The sequence below is a fragment of the Hemicordylus capensis genome, chromosome 4 (genome assembly GCF_027244095.1).
Source record: "Hemicordylus capensis ecotype Gifberg chromosome 4, rHemCap1.1.pri, whole genome shotgun sequence".
In the NCBI taxonomy this organism is placed as follows: Eukaryota; Metazoa; Chordata; class Lepidosauria; order Squamata; family Cordylidae; genus Hemicordylus; species Hemicordylus capensis.
The window spans coordinates 44,283,080-44,299,063 of NC_069660.1; the positions used below are offsets into that span (position 1 = coordinate 44,283,080).

Consider the following 15,984-nt stretch of genomic DNA (forward strand, 5'->3'; position numbering starts at 1 on the left):
GAGGCTTCACCTACCCTAATTGTGATGGTGTCAACTGCCCTCTTGTCTTCAGTGCCTGTAGCCAAAGAAACAACTTTTCCTTCCCTCACTGGCATGTTCCCTGAGCAGTTGGAATGTTCGTGAACATTTAGTGTACTCAGATGCCTCTGAGTATCAGTTACAGGGGAGTAACAGCAGGAGAGAGGGCATGCCCTCAACTCCTGCCTGTGACTTCCAGCGGCATCTGGCAGGCCACTGTTTGAAACAGGATGCTGGACTAGATGGGCCTTGGGCCTGATCCAGCAGGGCTGTTCTTATGTAGTGTCCATCACACTAGCTCAGCCAATCAGTGTTGGAGACTTAACTGCCATAAGCACAATGCAATATAGATCCTTTGTCCCCAGCCTAAGTACTGATATCCATGCAACCAAAGCCCTGTGATTTTCATAGTGTACATGTGAGGAGGGTTTGTTACCATGGCAGTGCTTCCCCCGCCCTGGCACACTTGACATCCACACATTGCAGTAAGTCTGCTTAGTGACCAATGCATGTAGAAACTAACCTATATACCCCATTTGTATAGATCACATGACTGATGCCTATGTGTATAGAGTTCTGCAGGCATAGGCCACTGTGGAGTTTTTGGTTAATCCATTCATTGATCCAGGCCAGCTTTTGAATGGTGCTTTAGTTATTTATATTCCAATTACTTGTAACCCCAGAGGTGTGGCTAACAAACAGCCAGCAGCAAGAGCACTGAAGGCAGACTGCACTTGCCTCCCTGTAAATAACATACCAATAGCAATAGCAATAGCACTTACATTTATAGACCGCTCTATAGCCGGAGCTCTCTAAGCGGTTTACAATGATTTTAGCATATTGCCCCCAACATTCTGGGTACTCATTTTACCGACCTTGGAAGGATGGAAGGCTGAGTCAACCTTGAGCCCCTGGTCAGGATCGAACTTGTAACCTTCTGGTTACAGGGCAGCAGTTTTACCACTGCGCCACCAGGGGCTCATACATCTGTCTCATTAAACGGTTAATATTCCTGATTCAACTCCACTGCCTTGTCCTTGCATAGTACATCTCTTTCCTCTGGATTCTACAGCCACTATGCTCGTTATGTAGGCATGTCCTCCATCATGTAGCACTCAAGAATAGATGGGACTGGGGTTCTGCTACTATGATCATGATCCAACATCTGAACAAGATTCAAGATTCTACCAGTTTGGATTGATCAAAATTGTTAATATCTGGATCCTTCCTTCCTAACAGGTTTTAGTAAATGTTTTAACATATAACAAGAACCTGAGCGAGAGTTTGTCTCTAGGCCGGCTTCACCCACAGCTTCAGTCTAACATCCTGGAATTTGACAGTAAGTATGGAAATACGAACACTAATTTTGGAATTCTGTTCTGCACTTCTGCTATTACACACACACGAATGCAGAATTTTCCTAACATGTCTAAGATACTCTGTAATATTTCTCAGCTAGACATGGTCTGCTGAAGATTAGATTGCAGCAACAGTAAGATGAGATAATATTTTTATATTGGATGTGGGGACGGCAAACTGAAAGAGAAACTAAGACTCAAAGAGCTTATTTTATGCTTCTTCTGTAATTTCCCTACATTCAGCATTATTTGTTTGTAGTCAAAAGCAGCCGCTTCCATCTTTCTGTATTAATATATCAGCCCTACAATTCATCTTAATCATTTAAGCCCTGATCCAACAAGTATATGGTAGGAAATGTGAACATGTTCAACATATGCCTCTGGGGAGGAACGGTGGATCCAGATGGCTGCCTTCCAAATGTATCAGTTGGGATAGCATGCCGCTACAAGTGCATCAGCTGATTGATACGAGTGGGAAAAGATGCAATCGCTGAGGACTGGATACAAAGATTAACCCAGCCAATAGGACACCATCAGCACTGCACACTGTCTATGAAGATTTGATTTCCATCCCATCCATCAGGCAATGAGATGCATGTCCTTGTCTGCTTTCCAACTCCACTGCATTTGGTTATTCCCAAATAATCATCACACCCAGCATGCTATGTATGATTATCTGGGTTGGAGTATTAATGCAAACAGCATCATCAACCACCACCACCTTTTCATTCTCCTCCTCCTCCTTTTTCTCCTCCTTTCTCCTGTTGAGAAAAATGTGGGAAGGCTACTTTCTGAAAAGCCTGTTTTGTGATTTGATGCTGAATGTTATTTTCCTGAGATTGATATTTTGTGGGAATAAGTTAATAGAGACCAGCATGGACTGTGTAATGTACACAACTCTTTTTCCCCTTCAGCATTGAAATTTGGTTGTCCTTTGGACACTTGCCCATTTTCTAGCTGATCACTACATTACCTAACCAAAAGAGTCAGAAGCAGTTGGCTAGATGACCCTCTGATGGGCCATAGAAGCCCTTTACACATGTTATGTTCAACACATGCATGTACAGTTATTCACACATTATGTTCAATGCAATAGTAGACTTCCTATCTGTGCCCTGCATTTGAGGAGGCCTGTATCAAGGTTCACTTTAAAAGGAGTGCATGTACCATCATTTACACAAAAATATGCACATGTGTACAGATACGTATGCATGTACACTGTAGTATCTGAATAGGGCTACAGTGTTTCAGTATACAGGAGGGAGGAGATATGATTGTTTTCAATGGCCCACATGATGGGCAGCAGTACAGCTCTGTAATGCTGTACCCTGGGGCTGCTGCAGAATCGGAACAAAGACATAGCCTGAAGCTGGCAAGGTGGTAGCACAAGCAGCCAGAGGTGCACCTAGGTAATTTTGGAGCCTGGACCTAAAGGCCTTTGGAGCCCGCCCCCCTGCAAATTAAGCATCATCATGATCCACCAGGTGACCACACCATCCAGGACAGACTAAAGAGGATTTGGGGGGCCCCAGGGGCCATGGAGGTCCTGGACTTCAGCCCCAAAGTCCAGGGGTAAGAGCATCTCTGCTAGCAGCACTTCCAGTTTCCCCCATTGTCATGAATGAGGAAGACTGTGGAAGAGCTGTTTCTGCTCCTGCCTGTTCATCCCAGTATTGGGACTGCATCCTCCACAGCAGCTCTGGGGCACAGCATTATGGAGCTGTAATGCTGCATATCATGTTGGTGAGTAAAAACAACCTTTTCTAAAATTCCCCATCAGGTAAATTTCCTGAAGAAGAGATTGACTACTTTGAAACCAGGGGTCAACGTGTGAAGAAAGTGGAGGTCCTCTCCCTAGTTCATGGAGCCAGAAGAACCAATAACTTCATAATTGGTGTGAAGGACCCAAGAAGTGGGGATGCAGCAGGAGCCACAATATTATAGCAACTCCCGGATGGGTTTGTTCACGAAATAAGGCTCTATTTCTTTTTCTTTTTCCAAGATACAATGTGCATGTTCCCAAACAGTCCCTTTTATTATTCCCTCTAGTGTGGAACAAACAGTGTTTGTTGTGGGTTCTACATGGCTAAACAGACCCCCTCAGCACTTCTGTACTGAAACAATACAGCAACAAAGGCTGATGAAGCCACAACACAGCCCTTAGAATTTTATTTTATTTTATTATTATGTTCTTGAGTTATAAGAATCTCAGGCATTGTTATATTAGGAGCACAGGGAATAGGTTTAATTTTGATAGCACACTGTTTTGGATTGATTCCAGCTATTTCATGTACAACAGAGAGATCTTTCTAAATCAAGCACTGGAAACATTCAAGAAGCAAACCTATGGTGTATACAAAATGTACCATTTTGAGAGTGGCAGTGGTAGTTTTGCTACCATTTTATACTTCTGTTCTGAGGTGAGCTCTTTTAAAAAATGGTTCTGCAGTGTTGAGTTTCAGTGGGAAAATCCATCTGTGGAGGGTGCCTATTGATTGATGTCTGTCATGTCAAGAACGCCCCTCCAATCTCTGAAACAGTTTTATTTCTTATTCATTACATTTATGTTTCACCTGCTCTCCAAGGAGCTAAAGGCAGAGTACATGGTTCCCAATGCCCATTTTATCATCACAACAATCCTGTGAGGTAAGGTTGTGAGTGAGTGATGGGCTTAAGGTCATTCAGTGAGCTACATGGCTGAGTGGGATTTAAACCTAGTCAGATTTTTCTGATCTTAATCTCTCATTGTTACTCTTATACCACACTGGCTCTCTGCTCTGGAGTTTAAAATAATATTTTAGAAACAGAAATAATCACACATGTGCTACTTTTAAAAAAGGGAAAAAATACCTGATTCACAAGGGAAGGAGTAAAAGTGGTGGCTGATCCAGCTATTATATGTATTGTCATGCATTTGTTGTGAGTTGGGTTCATACTGCAGGTGAAACAATTTGAATGTTCTTTCAGTGGTACCCCTTACCCACAAGGATAGCAAATGGTTTAATCCTCAAAGCCGTGTTGAAGGTTAGGCAGAAAAATCTTTCTGTGTCTAACATATTTTCCCTTATACTTAATAATCAACTTTTCTCCTTTCCAAATAACTCCTCCATCAATCTAGCTATAACTTTAATCACATTGTTTGCCTGTGTGTGTGTGTGTGTGTGTGTGTGTGTAAATATCAGGTGCTGGAAGCCCTGATCCAAATTAGGACTGTGGCATAAGGGAGGGGATAATTCCACCCACACACCCATTATGATCTCAGTCCAGATTGGAGGTGCTCTGTAGCTGCTATTTGACCTGGAAGGGAAGCTCTCATTTTCACCAATGGCAGCTTCCCTCTTGGGGCAAACAGAAGCTGAAAGTGGCCCAATCCACACTGTGAACAAGGTGAAGAAAGGTTTAATTGCCACCTTTCCCCACGCCACCATCTGATTAGAGGTTTATACACACACACACACACACACACACACACACTCAGTGCGCACCCCCATACCCGCAAATAACATAATTAAAATTACATCTGTGGCTCTGGACATTCTTTAATATTTCCTGTGAATCACGTTATTTGTACCAGTGTATATGTTGTATCAGCTCCTATCTATATGTTCATGTACATTTGTATATTCCTCTTGTGGTCTCTCTGCCTCAGGAGGAGATGGTACCTCCCCTTGGTCCTCTTCATGGCATGTGATCAATAGTATCTCATTGTGATTTCAGCAAGATGTAGATCTCACTTCAAGTGGGTTTTTTTGATGGTTTTTTGTGGGTTTTGTTTGTTTGTTTGTTTTGTATTTGAGACAATATTCTGTATTGTTCAGCTCTGGATCTGGTCTATGAATTATGTAAAAATCAAAACAAGAGATAACCTCTTAAGGTGCTGTGGAGCATTTATTGGAGCCCAACATGTTTCATCCACAAGAGGGTTCTCACAAGAGAAGGCAAAGGACTATTTGTTAGAGTTCTCTTTGGAATACTATAAATCGATGACCCTGAAGAAAGCCTCTTGTGGATGAAACGCATTGGGCTTTAATAAATATTTCACAGCACCTTTAGATTTTGTCTCTTGTTTTTGCTTTTTGGTTGAGTGCTTCCTGCTTTTTTCATCTGCTATGAATTATGCTACATCTATGCTGAGAAAAAAATTATTTTCAGTTTCCCAGTGTTGGTCTCTGGAGAATTTCTACAAGGGGAAAACACTGAAAATTCTAATGCAGAAATAACTCAGGCAGATTTTAGTGGCATATTGCACTGAATAATTTAATTATACCCTTGCCAATAGTCCCTTGGTTTTTCATAAAGCTGCATAATTCAGCTTGTTATTGTATTTATTGGGAAATATAAAGAAGATGCAATGACAAACCAAGATATTTACTGGGGAAAACAACAGAAATTCAATGATAAAGCAACCTAAAAAATGCAGTCCCTTCTCACTTAAATGTTATGATCTAAGGCTGCATGCAGTTAACTTTAGAAAACACCTGACAACATGGGAAAAATAAAACCCTCTGAAGAGGTAGATTCATTCAGGCTCATCCATATAAAGGTTATCCACAGTCATATGCACCATCTCCTGACCTAATGTCACTATTTTTTAAAATCTATGGTGAAAGCATAGCTGATAAAATGAGGTCAAGGCTGAACATATGTTATTGTTTCAGCTGACATTCTCAAATGTATGTCTCAAAAGTAAAATATTAGAACATTTAACATTACCATATTCTAAGGCTTAACAATATATATAATTATATTCCTGCTTTTTACTAGGTTATAACCTTAATTGACATAACTGACCCCTTGCCAAGCTTATTTCACTTTTCTTCATTAATCTGGAGCTCTTGCAATGTGCCCTGATCTGACCCAGAAATTCAGTTCTTGCAAAATGTATCTTCTTTATCTGAATGACCAACGACATTGCTTACAAAATAACATAAGCTCTTGTTTAATTGAATTTAAAAAGAATCTACATACAATAGGAATGTAGATTACACATAATATTAAAAACCAGCTACCCAAAGAGGTAAAATTGGTACATTTTATTTGAAGCGATTCCATTGGGCCAGTCCAAGATGTTTTCCCTCCTGAGGCAAAGGACCATCTGATGCCCCTGACCTGTAGGTGTCTGCTCAGCATCCTCAGGCCTTGCTACATAGACAGTGGCAGCGACACACAAGGATTCTCCCTATGACACCAAGCGAGGCAGTGGTGTCAGGAGTATCCCTAGCTTAAGCTGAGGGATGGCGGGGGTGGGGGGGATGTGCATCCCAGCAGGGCATGGAAGGAAAAATGAACAGCATGCTCCAGCAGGGTATGGAAGGGTGGCAGCAGTGGACAATGTGGTGGCAATAGCAAGGGGGAGTTGCCACCCCCTGTGCCCATACCTGCACCTGAGGCAACCTGAGGTAACCTCACCCTGCCTCATGGAAGGGCCATCCCTGGACACCATTGTTGTGTGAAAGGGGAAACGGAGTTGTGGTGGGAATCTCCATTCCTGAGTTCGGTGCATTCAACTGAAAGTGTGCATAGAACCCAACATTCATACAATGGTACACAGATAAGCTCTGCCAGTACAGTTGGGGACCCAGTCTTTTGCAGTTATATGCATGCAGGGCTCTATGCACACCTCCAGTTGAACACATAGAGGGGAGGGCATGGATAGTGAGCACGATTCTGCTCTTCCCTTCCATACATATGAAGACAAAACTTCATAGATTAACTTATGTCATTGAAGAGAGAAGCAGAAGGCATCTGCCTTCCATCACTGCACAGTTTCATACCACACCTTTTAATCCCACAAGTAGAATCTCACAGCACTTTAAGACTGAAAAAGAGAAAAACTTTCCCTATGCTGATCTTAAGTCAATGATTAACTCCAGTTGGTTCCTCCATAGTATTATTGTACCTATGGCGATTGTACATATTCTGTATGTATTTCTGTTAATAGCTGTCTTGGTGTTCGAGGTCTTATATTCCAGTGAACTGGAATCTTGTGAATACTGTCTTATTCATGTGCCACATTTATATGGCTTAAAAATATCTTAATATGAAGAATGGCCCTTTATAATAGTGGATGTCAATGAACTAACACACTGCAGACACCATTGCCGATATGCTGTATGTTGATGACCTCAAAATAGTTTACAATCATTCACTGTTTAAGGGCTCATTCACTTGTTAGATTGTATGTAGCTAGTAGACTACTCAAGATTTTTGAATGTTTGTACAACACCTCTAACATCAACCAAACAAGATGTACAGCATGTGATGACTATCTATTATATAAAGGCCAGTTCCCAAGGTTCTGTCACATTCTAGCATGACCAAGAGACAATCTAAAAATAGGCTATTTAGATAAAGGAGTGGGATTGTATAGATTGGGACTCAATTCTAACTAGCAATCTGGGACACAGTCCATGGGGAATCTCCTTGTTATCCCACAAGGGGCAGGTGTAGTCTTTACCCCAGTTTGTCACTGACTGAACGCCCCTGCCCCCCCCCACTTTCCTCCATAAGTGAATCAATGGGGTAATTCAAATGACTGCACGGGTGGGCCCATGTGAGGGGCAGGATTCAACCTACCTTCTCCCAGACAATTGATCTTCGTTTCTTCGGCACGTGAGTCCCACACTCACACAACCTGTGCTGCCAAGAGCAGCACGGATCAACAGAGGCCAGGACTTGTTTTCCCGGCCTGCAGATATCCCACAAAGCACTGTGCTTTGCGTGCAGTGCCTTGGGGATTCCCCCATCAGACGAGTACTCTAAGTGCCTGTCTCTGTGTCTCCTCGGGCTGAGGTCAAAACACCACCCCAGCAGCCGGTTTAAGGGAGTGCTCACTCCCATATCAGCTAAGAGCCGGGCTAGGAAGTGGGGTTACTCTGGGCAGGAGCACCAGGATCCATGTGGATCCTGTTGCTCCACATGAGCAGCCTAGCCCAGGCCACACTGCTCGTGAGAACAGCCTCAATGGCTGCTATGAACTTAGAATAGGGAAAAGTGAACGGCACAGTTTGGAGATAACATTAGCGCTATTCACACAAAGTTCATGAGTACAGTGAACATGCATAGAGTGATTGGGATTGCAGTGGCAAGCCTCACTGCCAACTTGAGAACATAAGAACAGCCCTGCTGGATCAGGTCCAAGGCCCATCTAATCTAACATCCTGTTTCACACAGTAGCCCACCAAATGCCACTGGAAGCCTACAGGCAGGAGTTTAGGGCATGCCCTCCCTCCTGCTGTTACTCTGCAACTGGTTACTCTGCCCTCCCTCCTGCTGTTACTCCGCAACTCCGTTACTCTGCAACTGGTATTCTGAGGCATCCTACCTCTGAGGCTGGAGGTAGCCTATAGCCTTCTGACTAGTAGCCATTGGTAGGCCTCTCCTCCGTGAAGTTATCTAAACTCCTCTTAAAGCCATCCAGGTTGTTGGCTGTCATCACATCTTGTGGCAGAGAATTCCACAAGATTATTATGTGTTGTGTGAAAAAGTACTTCCATGTGTTGATCCTAAATTTCTTGGCAACCAATTTCATGGTATGACCCCTAGTTCTAGTGTTATGTGTGTGAGATAGAAATTTCTTTCTATCCACTTTCTCCACACCATGCATGATTTTATAGACCTCTATCATGTCTCCCCGCAGTTGTCTTTTTTCTAAACTAAAAAGCCCCAGGTGTTGTAGCCTTGCCTCATAAGACAGGTGCTCTGGGCCCCCAATCATCTTGGTTGCTCTCTTCTGCACCTTTTCCAGTTCTACAATGTCCTTTCTTAGATGTGGTGACCAGAATTGTATGCAGTAGTACTTCAGGTGTGGCTGCACCATAATTTTGTATAAGGGCAATATAATATTAGCAGTTTTATTTTCAATCCCCTTCCTAATGATTCCCTTCCTAATGATCCCCCTTCCTACTATCGGCCAAGCTAGGGGCGTATCTAGTGTGGGGCAGGCAGGGCATATGCCCTGGGCGCCACTTGAAGGGGGCACCATTTTTTAAATTTAAAAAATGGCCGTCGAAAACAAAATAATCACCACGCATGCTCAAATGGCCTCTGTGAGGCCCTAGGCCATGCCAGGCCTCACAGAGGCCATTTGAGTATGCATGGCAGTCATTTTGTTTTCAGCAGCCTTCCCCCCCAAAAAAATTATTTTAAAAAATGGCCACTGCACATGCTCAAATGGTCCCTGCGAGGCCCTAGAGGCCAGCAGGGGAGGGAGAAACTTTGCAGACCCCACACACATGGCCTTTAGGAAGCCCCCCAAAGGGGCTACAGGTAAAAAAAAATTCAAATCACTGTACACATATTTAGTTTGGCACTATGTACAGAGAATCAGGGCTTGTGAATACTGAGCTGAAGCTTATGAGCTAGGATTGTATTCATTTGCTCTTACTTTGCTTCTTGTGATAAGTGAGTTAAATGTGTTGTCTTAATAATATGGCTATTAATGCTGAGTTTGTCTTTGAATCAATGTGAAATCCTTAGTATTAAGGCCCACTGGGAGTTTCTTGCTCTCTTTTTCTCATTTTAACTGTCTTTCTGAAATACTAGAATATATTCCAAGCAGTGACACAGTTTACTCTGCATATCCTTTAATTATTTTCAGAGTATCTGGGAAAAGTCAAATTCTCCATTTATTTTTAAAACTTATGTAATAGTGATGCTACAATGCATAGTAGAGAATTAGACAGGCACCTCTGTTTAGTTTTCCAAGTACACCTCCACATAGTATTTGGGTATTTCATGATCCCCAGCATACTGAAATGTGTAGTTTCCCAGCATTTTTTGGTCTGGCTATGTCCACTGCTAAATAGTTTTTGAAATATTAAAAGGTTAACAAGTTTGACTTGTATTTTTCAGCTGCTATTATGGTAAAGTTATCTGAAAGACGGGTGTCAGATGTTTGGACAGGGGGTGCAATTTCAGTGCTTGCCCTAGGCACTATTTTCCCTAGATACACCTCTGGGCCAAGATGCAGCCCCCTATCCCCAGAGACCTCCCCACCCTCACCTGAGCCCTGCTCCTGCTCCCTCCCACAGGAGCAGCAGCAGCAGTTGATCGGGCCCTTTGTTGCTGCTTTCACCGCCATGGCCGCTCATTCTCCTCAGGCTGCTGATAGGCCCAGGCCCATCCTTTGCTTCCCTCCCTCTGCCAATGACCTTGATAGCCTTAAACAGCAGCAGTGGTTGACAGGCCCCTTCCTTGTGGCTGCTGCTGCTGCCACCGCCGCCATGATCAATCAGGCCCATCCCTCGCCCTTCCTTCTTTCTTCCCCTCCCTTCTTTTCCTCTCTTTCTCCTCCACTTGCTCTTCCCCTTTGTCTTCCTCCTCCTCCTCCTCCTCCTCCTCCTCTCTCTCTCTCTCTCTCTCCCTGAGTTAACAGATCTTGTTCGTCTTGTTTCCTCATCTAATTCACACAACAGCAGCCTCCTTCTCCTGAAGGGGCTCTTTCCTCCCTCACAACCCCTCTCTTCGTAGACCTTTGCCCACTATCCTTATATGTAGAGAGATTCTTCTCCTCTACAATCAAGAACATCGTCCGACCAGTAACAGTTGCATTCCAACTGACCTTAACCATCACAGGCTCCTCCTCCCTATCTGCATATGGAATCCTCACTGCCCAATCACCATGGTGCTTCTGCTCTCACAGGCTCCTCCCCACAATCTGCTTATGGAATCCCCACACGAGATTAGCCACGGGTATACCTTAGAGAATTATATATATAGATAACCATTACAAATGTATTCCTTAGGGTTACTTCCACATATTAGCTCTAAGATAGTCTGTGCTAACTTCCAGAAACTGCTGCCATTTGCTGAGAGTAGTACTGTGTGTATGCTAATACCAAGCATTCAGCATAATGCAGATTAGCTTTCTGCATAGTCTGCACAGTGTAGTTAAGGCTAGAAAGGTTACCCTGGCAGCATCTTACAAAAAGCTAATCTGTATGAGCTGTGCACATACATATGACCGGTGTACTGGAATTCAAGACAAACAGGCTGAAAAGCTTGGCTGCCATTCATTGAGACGTGTGAGAGAAGTGGTCCTGGATGCATGCAGAGTTGGATTACTTACCCATATCACCTTTTGTTGCAAAACATCCTCTGACCCTGCTTAAGTGTTTGACAGATAGTACAGGTACATCGTACCGTCCAAAAGAGAGAGACATCCTTATTGATCACTGAGCTTAGAGCTCTGATATGACATTATTCCACATGTAATCCCCTTTGGGCAGCATTGCTGATCATTGGGCATTTCAGGGGAAGACAGCCAGTCTCAAAAAATGTGCCTACTCCTCTTCTATGAAATTATTTGCATAGTTTCATTCAGTATTAGCAACAGAACCCCTTCCCCATGACTCATGGCAAGAAGTCATGTTTATATAGTTTTGTGTGCAGGTGTACATCAGGGTAGCACAACTTTGGCCCTCCTGCTGAGTTTGGACTACAACTCCATAATCCCTAGTTCCACTGACCAATAATCAGGGATGATGGCATTATAGTCCTATATCTGCAGAAGTGCTAAAGTTGTGCAGCCCAGGTCTAAATGCATATTACAAGTGTGTGAAAAATGCTCACTTTGGTATTCATTTGTAGCAAGACACATTAAGTTCATCATCAGACCCCACCCCACCACTTTTCATTTCCCCTAATTTGTTTTCTTGCTAAAAGGAACAGGGGCCATAGTGGTGGGATTTTTTTCTTCTTCATGTTTTAAATTCTTTTTTAAACTCAAAGGAGCATCAGAGCTCCGCCTGGCAGTTCCCTGCTGGCAGCCATAATGTTTTACCCCCGGAATACCTGGATGTTGTATAGGTCCATGACATTATGGGAGTAAAAAAAACATGGCAACTGCCATGTTTTTGTGGCAGTGGACATCAGGAGGAGCTATGATGCTCTTTTTGAACTTTAATAAGTACTTAAAAATAAGGACTAAGCCCACTGCTTTGGCCTGCTACAAGATGGGTCCCCCCACCGCCCCCAGCCTTAATCACAAAAATAAATGGGGCCTGAATGGACTGAATGGGTTGTGTGCCATTGGATCAATTCAGATAGCTACATATTTTGAGACAAATGTGAATGGATTTGATCCAGCTTACCATTAATCACAAAACAAATACACATTCCTAATGCATATAATTTCTAACAACAACAATAACAACAACATTTCTTATGTTCTTATATGCATAATCAACCTATGGAATTCTCTGCCACAAGATGTGGTGACAGCCAACAGCCTGGATGGCTTTTACGAGGGGTTTAGATAAATTCATGGAGGATAGGTCAATCAATGGCTACTAGTCTGAGGGCTATAGGCCACCTCCAGCCTCAGAGGTAGGATGCCGCTAAATACCAGTTGCAGGGGAGCAACAACAAGAGAGAGGGCATGCCCTCACCTCTTGCCTGTGGACTTCTCAGAGGCATCTAGTGGGCTACTGTGCGAAACAGGATGCTGGACTAAATAGGCCTTGGGCCTGATCCAGCAGGGCTGTTCTTATGTTCTTATAATGCTTACATGTCAGCACTGATACTAGTGTGCACACTGCACACATGTAGACCAAAGCTCTTGCAAAATGTTACTGCCTGCTGCATTGATTATCTGCACAAGAAGGGGCTTTTTGATAATCATGTGTAGTTAGTAACATATAAATTATCCCACGGATGAGTGCTGTGATGGTGCTGTTCTGTTAGGCAGAAGGTTCTAGGGTGACTCAGGTAACTTCCTTCTGCAATTCAGATAATGATATGAAAACATGCATCATTGCTCTTTCATGCTTTTAGCAAAATATGGTAATTTACATGATCTCTTTTTAGGGGATAGCTTGTTCAGCCTAAATTGGAAACTTTCAGACATAAGTTTGCTCATGTCATTTTCTGAGTTGCTCACAGGGCCAGAATAACTATGTTTGAATATCCAGCTACAGGTGATTGAAAAATTAACTTCAATTGTGGGGGAAAGACCAGAAAATGGTTATGTCAATCAGCCTAAAGTTATTTCCTGTGCCTGGCAGTGGTTTTTTTGTTTTTTTGTTTGTTTTTAAATTGTTACTGGTACGGCAAAGGAACAGACTAGCAGGGAAGAGACTAGTAAGGAACAGGTAAGGAGTAGTTATTGTTCTATCAAAATGTAGGTTGGATGCATAATGCTCCAACAACATCTACCAAAGAATAACATTCACATTTTCTGGATTCTAGGGAGGTGGATTTCATACAAGAATAAGGATTATTTGAAGGGAAAACAGGATGAGCACTTTATAAAGTATTCACCCAATTCCAGAACACTTGATAGACATCATTAGCACATTTAAATAAACACATTCACACATTCAGGTAACTGCATCATGCTTGAACTACATCAGGCTTGAACATATAAAGCTGCCTTACATTTGTAGTATCTCAACACCGTCAGAACACAAGTGCACCTAGGTAATTTTGGCCCCTGGACCGAAAGGCCTTTGGAGGAACCCCCCGCCGCACGCACACACACACACACACTTTGCTGGAGCCCCACCCCCCTGCACACACACACACACACACACACGCTATGACACACACAATTTTTTTAACACCTGGGTTCTTGAGGGCACAAATAGCAACTGAACTCACAAGAATGTAAGAATATAAAACAGATATATTTATGCAAATATGCATTAGGAGAAACATTTAACTTAACATATTCCCATCCCACATATTTTTCCCCACTCCCCCCTTGTCTCTAAAGCACCTGGCACAGGTCACAATCATACTCAGACGCCCAGTGCAATGCAGGACAGCAGCAACCACACCACCCAGGACAGACTAAGGAGGATTTGGGGGGCCCCGATGGGGTATGGAGGCCCTGGACTTCGGCCCCAAAGTCCAGGGGTAAGAGCAACACTGAGTCAGACCATTAATCCATTTTGGTTGGAATTTTCTATGCCGACTGACAGCAGCGCTCTACAATTTCAGACGGGGGTCTTTCCCAGTCTTGCCCTAAGATGCGAGGAATTGAGCCAATAACCTCCTGCATGCAAAACATACTCTGCCACTGAGTGACAGCACCTCTACCGCTTGTCTATGGTACTACTAAGTTAGGAAACGTCAAATATTGTTTCACTCTTTCCGATTCCTGTAATTTGGCCATGCAAGGTGTTTATAAGTTTCACTGGTTTTCACAGCTAGCATAGGCCAGCCCAGGCTGTCTAGTTTGGTTTTCACTGATAGAAGTTTATGTAAGTTAAACAGGGATGGCCTAAGGCAGGGCTGTCCAACTTCAGCCCTCCAGACCAGTTGTTGGAATGGACTACAATTCCCTTCAACCCCAGTCACAGTGACCAATAGTTAGGCACGATAGGAGTTGTAGTCCAGCAACTGCTGAAGGCCTGAAATTTTGCAGCCCTAACCTAAGGAAAAGGTACTGCCTTCTGCCAGGACACTTCATGGTTTTAGCACTGAACCAGGATTGCAGGAAGCCATTGCTTAAGAGCCTACAATTAGAATGGCTGAAGGAGCTAAAAGGTATATGTCATCCCTTGTTCAATGCATGCTTATGAATGGAGCAAGAACTCTAATCTGTGTTGAGGATGAAGAGTGCAGAACCAGGGGGTAGAAGTTATTTGTGTTTAGCTAATCAGCAGCAGAAAACATATGGTCTTGTATATATGGCATAAAGCAGTAAAGGTGATCCTCAGGTTTGTACAATCTCTTCACAATAGCCCCTTTATTCCACAGGAGCACCCAGAGCACCTTCTGCAGCAGGACTTTACAGAACTGGTGTCTTCTAGGTCTACTCTATGAACTGCACATTGTTTTAATTAGTGTCTTCTTATCTTCTCAGCAAATTGTCTTGTCAAGTGTTACATTAAACATATGGATTGTAAAGAGCAAATAACATCTCAACAGAATGCATCTCCCCCATGTACCCTCAGATACTGGTCAACATACTTTGCTGCTGGGAACCAAAAAGTATAATTCCACCTAAAGTTAAAATGCAAGGTGTTTTTTTTAAAGAACAACAAAATGTAAACAAAACACAGACACAAATGTTAAAATGTCATGTTTACTGTATAGCATCGTTTTTATTTGAAAATAAGTAACACAACAATGCATTGTCATCACAACTGTGTGATTTTGTTCAGAAAACAAAAATGTATTCATGCAGTTTCCCACCAATAAGAAAAAGGCTGAAATAAAAACAGTTTTCTTTTTGTATTACATGCTCACAATGTCTCTCTTGCATGCTTTTTACATTATTTTACCTGAAACCAATTGCTTACAAGTCTGCCACTGGAATTAACTCGAGTGCTAGGTGTGTGGTGATTAAAGATTGTATGTTTCTAAATACTTTATTTTCATAGACCACCCTGAGCCATTTTTGGAAGGGCGGTATAGAAATTGAATTAATAATAATAATAATGATGATAATAATAATAAAAGTAAAATTATCAGCCCTGTGGGCACTGCTTTAGGATTTGAACAAATGTGCAGGCAAGTCCTGAACTGCACGTTTAGATGGCCCTGCTTGTGCTGATGCTTTCAGCAGCTGCCATCAAAACTTGCTCCTTCATATTCAGGCCCAGCCATGGTATGACATTTTTGACAAACTATTTTGACATGTAGGAGTAGGGCTAACTCT

At 42.8% G+C, this 15,984-nt stretch overlaps 1 protein-coding gene across 4 annotated transcripts in view; it reads left to right on the top strand.

Moving 5' to 3' along the window:
- Positions 1-15,560, top strand: part of GGT7 (gamma-glutamyltransferase 7) — an 80,473-nt gene extending 64,913 nt beyond the window's left edge. Inside the window, exons 14-17 of one of the 4 annotated variants that reach the window (XR_008305932.1) lie at positions 1,258-1,357; positions 3,157-3,334; positions 3,658-3,796; positions 15,081-15,560. Coding sequence is in view for 2 of the 4 variants with exons in the window: in XM_053244602.1 (XP_053100577.1) it covers positions 1,258-1,357; positions 3,157-3,320 (264 nt within the window). In the remaining 2 variants the exon portion in view is untranslated. Of the gene's footprint in view, positions 1-1,257; positions 1,358-3,156; positions 3,335-3,657; positions 3,797-3,961; positions 4,023-15,080 lie in introns of all 4 variants that reach the window. The other 3 variants (XR_008305933.1, XM_053244602.1, XM_053244604.1) reach the window with 3 other exon arrangements.
- Positions 15,561-15,984: the final 424 nt, after the last annotated feature.